This window comes from Atta cephalotes (assembly GCF_000143395.1).
Source record: "Atta cephalotes unplaced genomic scaffold scaffold00004, whole genome shotgun sequence".
NCBI lineage: Eukaryota > Metazoa > Arthropoda > Insecta > Hymenoptera > Formicidae > Atta > Atta cephalotes.
Window position 1 is genome coordinate 561,485 of NW_012130068.1, and position 7,403 is coordinate 568,887.

Here is a 7,403-nt window from a genome sequence, read left to right on the forward strand (position 1 = left end):
GTTATATTTAATTTTTTTTTTGAAAAAAATAATGTCAAACTTACGAAAATATTTTGTTTGTAATAATTTACTTGTTAGGATAGACAACAGATATTTTTCTCTTTTTAAAAACTTACTACTATGGAAGAACATACTTTAAGCTCGAAATTAATTGTACGTTAAACAAAGTCAGATATTTGCCGACCCGAAGAGACCCGTTGTTCACATGCAAATGCACTTTTCCTATGCGAGCGACTGTATTCATCATGAATATATGGAAGCGCGCGTGATTTCGTAATACTTCACCTATCGTCACACCATGTACAGAAAGCGTTTAAAAACCTTGTCGATAAATTGCCAAGATGTAAAAAACTCAAATGGACAATTCTTGACACAAATAATATCCTTGACAGAAAAAAAATATATATTTAACAAACATTACAATAATATTAATATCCTAGAGTGATACTAATATTTTACAATTTACGATTTTAATATCAATCGATTAATAGATTCTTTGATCACCGTTTGCAATACATCCTTTTTTTTAACAATATGTTAGAGGAAATTATTACATTTATACTGCATACTTTCCTAATTTTTATAACTTATATATATGTATATCTACAAGATATCGATATTCGCAATCACTTAATCCCAATGATGATGTATTATTCAATAAATAATTGTTTTCTTAGCAGAAATGTAACAAGAAACGACATATCTCTATCGTTATTACTAGTTTCAAATTTGTTATATAATATATTAATATTAACAGGAGTATTAGAAAGTATTAATCAATTTTATATGCGAGACATATATGTGATGAAAATAGGCTTGCACAAACGTAAAAGCTTTAATTTGTCTTAATACTAATATAATTTAAAGGAAACACAGCATATGTCCCGTTTCGAATTTCCAATCATTGTTTATCATTGTATCAATACGTTAAAATTTATGAGACTATTGCTAATCTCTTTGGCACATAATAGGATTTTTTATATTCTGAATTATTAGAGCCTACAGAGGAATGAATTAAGATGAGACTTACTTCATAAAGTGTATTAGTAGGCCACGACGAAAATATATACCAGGCATCTCGGCTAATAGTAGCCAAGCGATGGCATTGACCGCCATATTCTTAGTAGTTTTCGAAGTAGCATTTAAAGAGCGAATTTTGTTTCTAATTTTTCCTTTCTTTTTCTTCTTTTCTTCTTTCTATTATTCTTTTTTTCTTCTTTTCTCCTGCAGGTAGCTATCGAAAAATTAGAGAACCTTCAGAATCTTTATCTCATGTTAATGCGTGCGTGAGATTGCAACGAAATTATTTCTGTGGAAATATTCCTTTTATACAATAAAAACAATTTTCTATGAATGAATATATATATATATATATATATATATATATATATATATATTGTTTTGATGTAATATTTTATTTTTTACACACTAATTTTATTTACGCACACGCGCGTGTAACTTTAACATTTGTTTGTTATTTATAATAATGCCTGCTTATATATATTATACTTGGATTATATTTGAAATAAAAAATGCTCAATTCGATTTGATGGCGGATCGTCTCGGATCTATCTCTTGCTCGATGACCTGTGGTCCAACGTGGTCATGCGTTGATATCTTTCGCATAGTTTATACACTTTCTACGCTCATTCGCTACTCACTGTCACCGAAAAAAGTCGATAACCCGAGATATGCTCGCCCGGGTACACGCGTCTCGTTATCACATGCTCCCGTGACTTCGACTTCAAATCGTGTTGCTAGGCAAGCATAAGATTGAGATTTCTACGTTCGGAATCTCGTTATTTCATCATTGTCTCAAAAAATCGATTTGTCACGTTACATTCATTTTAATTATATGAATTTGTAAATTAATTATGCTCTACACTGTTTTATTATAATTTCATCAAAAATTAGTATTAATTTAGATAAGAACGTTTATACATTAAAATTAATTTGAAGTGATAATCATATAATAATAATAATCTGAGACAATAATCTGAGTTCAGAAAATAAGAACAAAATTTATGTTTAATATAATTTTAATTTCTTTTCTGATAAGATTTTTCAAGAATTTTCAAGATTTCTTTTTTTTAAGAGAAATGTAAAATATGACAATATTATGTAAAAGATATGTCGAAGATGATGTAACGCATGAAAGACAAGTGCGAGTGCTTTCAAAGTTGCTTCATACGGCCCTTCCCTGATGGGATACGCGACACTCGAAAGATTACACTCTTCCCTTCCCCTTCTCTACCACACAAGTACTTTTCATTTTCATTTTGTCGTTATGTTCTCTTTCGTCCCCTCGGTTCTCCAAGATAGACCGCAACTATAATTAGCTCCCCTTTTTTTTATTACGCTTTGTAAACGCGTTCGCTCGAGATCAACGCGGTTGCCAATGGCGTAACAATCAATTTTCGGTCCTTAAGCAAAATAGTAAAGAAATGATTTTCTTATGAAGGTATACAAAATGAATTATTAAAAAAAGAATTATGAAAGAAAAAACGAAATAGAAATCTTTTAAAAGGAGACTCGCATAAATGTAATTCTCGATGTTATATATCTTATCTTGTAATATTTATTATATATAATGCATTATTATAATGTATTTTATTTTTGCGTAACGTATAGAAAAAAATTGAATTCTACGGAAATTATAATGGAATCTTAGAAGGATTGATTATATAGCTATATAGTTTGGGAACTGTGTGATGATGGGGGCGTAGGTCGTTGACAAACATGGGAGTGCCATAGATAGAGGATCGATAGCAAAAAGAGAGAAAGATAGTTAAAGAGAGGACCTCTTCTACATCGTTTGGCCATTCCCTTCATAAACGGGCGTGGCTCTTAGATTGTGTGCCTTAGATTGTCGTAACATATAATTTTCGTTTCTATGGAAAATTACATTTCAGGAAAAGAATTTTTAATTAATGTTTCGAAGTTTTATAAATGAAAAAAATTTTCTTAATTTCACAAATTTGATTAAGAGCTGTGTTGATGTGTTTTTCTTTTCGTAATTTTAAAGATTAAAATTAGATTATGTCGTTGATAACGGAAATGCGAAATTTCACATGTAACAAAACCAACCCCATAATTTATATTTATTCGCGCACAAATATATTTATTTGCAAATCGTTTAATAACGGACTTATTAAAACGCGAAATAGATAAGCGAAAAGAGAGTCAATGAGCGGAAACCAACCGATTGTACGCGCGTATAAGCAATTGTAAATCGCTATGTTAATATCGCTGCCGGGGTTCACCGGGGTCGCGCCGGGTCATCATGACGTCAGCGGATACCGCGTCTCACCGTTGTTCGACGAGCTAATATATGCTCTACGTATGAGCATATCGATAGCACCAATAAAAAATATATCGCAACTACATTTTTGGTTTTCAGATACAATCATTTTCCAATATTATTTTAGTATTTAGCATAGCATAGAAAAAAATCATCCATATATGTGACCCCAATTATCTAATACATATATATAGAATAACTTGATGTTAATTTAATATTATAGTTACTATTGCGCTTCTAAACAAATTTGCAAAATTATAATTTTTTAGAATTGTAATCATTCTTATGTCACTTTTAAAAGATTACAATGTTGCACAAGTTGCAAATTATAACTCAAACAACACAAAGTCTAAAATTATGACATAAGTCATCTTTTAGAAGCATAAAACATCTTACGACCTGATTTTAGATACTTTTTGTTGTCTAGGAATATTCAGTTAGATATATCACTAAAATTTTTAACTTTTAAAATATATAAATATAAGATATAAATAAAATATATAAATATAAGAATTAAGATGATCTCTTTTTTCAATTTTTTTCCAAATTCTTTATTATAATTCTTTATATACTATATTATTATTTAATATAATTTTCTATAAAATTAATTGTCTTTTTTAAATATATATCTATTTATAGATATAATATTATCCATTGTTTTTCCTTCTTCATAACTTTTTAAAAAACTTCTAAATTTTATATATTTTTCCAACATTATCATAGCGGCGCGTTTTGTTATCTTTTTTTTATGATAATTTATGATTTGCTTTGAGAATTAATTCATTGGTGTAATACATCGTTAGAACAATTCAATCATGTTCAAGTTTCGCCCTCTGTCCTACATTTCTCATTAAGAACTACGTATATACATGAATGAGGTAATCTGTCGGTTTTATATCGATAAAGTAGATTTCTTATTTTTTAAACGTGTTCTTCTCTTTTTACTCTTTCTAGAATTAAAATGTAAATAATATATGCTTTATGTACAATTAAACGCTATCTGACAGAATTGAAAAATTAAAAAATGTTTCGTATTGTTTGTTTTTATTTATCATTTTATTTATTACTTTACGTATTATCTTTATATCGATGTCTAATAATATTGGGTATTCGTTCTTATAAATTATTATTCACTATTATCGATATATGATTACCAGAATCCGGATCGTGGTTTTTCCCATTCCAAGCGCCGCGCGCCGCGACAAGCAGGCCGCTTTAAAGTTCTAGATACCAAAGTAGCGTATTCTTTTGATCTGAACCGAACAGCAAAATGTCGACAGCCTTCCTATTGGCTATTTCGATCGCCATTTCGATTTAATTGTCTGTAGTCCAATAAGCGCTTAGTATTATTGGTATAAAATATGGTTAATAGGTCCAAAATCGCTACTTTAAAAAGCTTTATGCCATCTTTACGCCACCGCTACCATCTAGAGGTATGTTCGGGAAGACGCTATTAGCGTTATTTGCGTTATTCTATCTTTGTTTTACGTCTAATAAATTATGAATAGAATGATACAATTAATAGCGCTAGAAGCATATCTCCCTAAAAACGCACTAAAATACTAAATAGAACATCATCGCATATAGTAAAGAAACAAAGATGAAATATAATTAATATAATACATATAAGAGCTTTATTAAATACTAATATATAATACAAGTAATAGTAGTGTTATTGTTATTGAATAATTAAAAAATACAAATTATATGTTCATTATTTCTTAAGATATACCTATAATGAGTCATTGTCATAATTCTTAAGAAATAATGAACATATAATTTTGTACATATATGTATTACAATTAATGTACATATAAAACTTTAAAGTTTTAATAACGGTTTAACTAAATATCTATAAAATTTGTTTTCACAAAATACAAAAAGATAAATATATACATTCATAGAAATGTAATTTATAAAAACTTGTTTTCCGTGTAATGTCTATTTTTTAAACAAAATTCCTTTAAAGTTATACGTTTTAGAGGTGGTGTAGGAGGAATTTCATTATCTTCCTCCTCATCGAACTGATTTACAGATTCTCGCATATTTTTCAGGCGTGAAATATAACTAAATCTTTGCAATCTTTCGAATATCGATAATGGAATTGCGCTTTGTGCCAAAGTATAAGCTTTTTCTAGCGATTTCTTATCGTTCATTTTATAAAATTTGTTCTATTTAAACAATTAAATAATAAAACGAATAAATAAAAATCCAAAGAAAAAAATAATAGAGAATATAATAAAATGATAGAAGAAAATATATATATATTATTATATTATAAATTAATGAAAATCGAATGATAATAATCTTAAATATTTTTAAATCTTTTAGATAAGTAAATAAATAAATAAATAAATATGATGTGATACCTTTTTCATAATAGTTCCTTTCTTATATTTTACGAAAGCTTTGATACTTCTAGGATTAAGCCAAGCATGTTGAATAATATCATCTTTAAAGAATGTCACATGATATTTTACCTACACAAGCATTATTCATTATATTATAATAAGTTTCCAGATAATATACATATTGCAAGATATCTAAAAGACATTTTTTAGACATCTTTTAAATACAAGTCATCTAAAAGACGTCTTTTAGAAATCTTATGCAACATAAATGTTATCTGGGTTGTAAGAAATTAATTAAATTAATTAAAAATTAAAAATGTTAAATTTATTAAATAAATGTAAATGTATTTAAATAAATAAAATTTTAATTACTTTACATATATGTATTTATATTTTTTGGAACTTACAGGGATTATTGATGATTCTTTTAATTCATAATATCGTAAGTTCTCAGGGCAATCGTCTACGATTGCAGGCCACCATAGATAATTATGCATATGAGCCCATACAAGACTTCCGCAATTGTATTTATTTTCTATTAAGTCTTCTTCTACTGCCTCCATTTTTGGCACTTCCGGTACGAAACAAGAAGCAATAGCTTTATCTATATGATACATGTCTTTTATATTTAATTCTTTATTTATATATTAGATATCATATTAAATTGTACTGTTGTGTATATTTATAATTATATATAATATTAATTATTTTAAATGAAATGAAAATTTTTGGTAATAAAATATAATATAACTTAATATTGTATATATGTATCAATTAATATACAAGGTATCCTTTTTAACTTTGCTGTCGAAATAACTAAAAAATTTTACGAAAAAATAACTAAAGACAAAATATTTAGGTATTTTGAAAAGGCTCTAATCTGATGGATTAAATTTTTTAAGAATGAATAATATTATAAGATGTTCCTATATTTAAAAAATCGAGTTGGATCTAATTTGGCTCAATGATCGATAAGCTTCAAACCGATAATTTAATCAATGCAAATCTTATTTTGAAATCCATCGAGTCTGTAATAAAATGTCTTTTAATTATTTGAAAAAATCAACTTGAGTTTGATTAATCCCACCAACACTTGCTCCAGACTGGAAATCTAATCAATTTATCAGATTGTCCTTAAAATAATAAAAGTTTTATTTCAAGTTATTTTTTTGTAGAACGCTTTTTAATCATTTTAATGACAAAGTTAAAATGAACATCCTGTATATGTGTCAATGTATTCATAACATAGTAGTAAACACGTACTTGAGTTCATTTTACAATACCAAAGTTTTGGTACATCTACAGGATCGTGAAAATCATCACAATATCGCCATTTTTTGCAACTTTTCCTACAGCATTGGATGAATATACCTATGTCTCTTTGAGATTGTAACCATAATAATGTATCTTCTTTACTCATTTTTATATCCGTATTTATTGTATCCATTTTTTGCAACGTACTTATTGTATCCGTTTTTTGCAATGTACTTATTGTATCCGTTTTTACTGCCAACAAAAAGATAGATATTTTGCACACTATAAATCTTGTTATTCAAATTTGTTTTTTGTTTATTCGTGAACAATATTAAAACATATAAAGTAAAGTGTTTAGGATATACTTTTCAATATCGAAGTACGTAAGATGTCGGAGAAGAAGGCATTTGTTTGTGCACACATGAATATTTGTTACCATCCTTGCATATGCAAGATAGTTGTTTGATTATCAAAATAAATGTTTTCATTATATATAT

The 7,403-nt window shown here is 27.6% G+C and overlaps 1 protein-coding gene across 1 annotated transcript; it reads right to left on the reverse strand.

Moving 5' to 3' along the window:
• Positions 1-5,214: 5,214 nt before the first annotated feature.
• LOC105626105 (zinc finger CW-type PWWP domain protein 1-like) lies at positions 5,215-7,072 on the reverse strand. Its single transcript, XM_012207417.1, has 4 exons — positions 6,916-7,072; positions 6,060-6,256; positions 5,671-5,781; positions 5,215-5,472 (listed from the first exon to the last, which is right to left on the reverse strand). Exons 1-4 carry the CDS (start codon positions 7,070-7,072, stop codon positions 5,215-5,217), a joined length of 723 nt encoding a protein of 240 aa, XP_012062807.1.
• Positions 7,073-7,403: the final 331 nt, after the last annotated feature.

Coding starts and splice junctions, on each gene's coding strand:
- LOC105626105 (XM_012207417.1), bottom strand. CDS start 7,072: ATGAGTAAAGAAGATACATTATTATGGTTACAATCTCAAAGAGACATA. Junction 6,257..6,915: donor GTATTGTAAAATGAACTCAA/GTACGTGTTTAC, acceptor TGTATCATATAG/ATAAAGCTATTGCTTCTTGT. Junction 5,473..5,670: donor AAGGAACTATTATGAAAAAG/GTATCACATCAT, acceptor TTGTTTAAATAG/AACAAATTTTATAAAATGAA.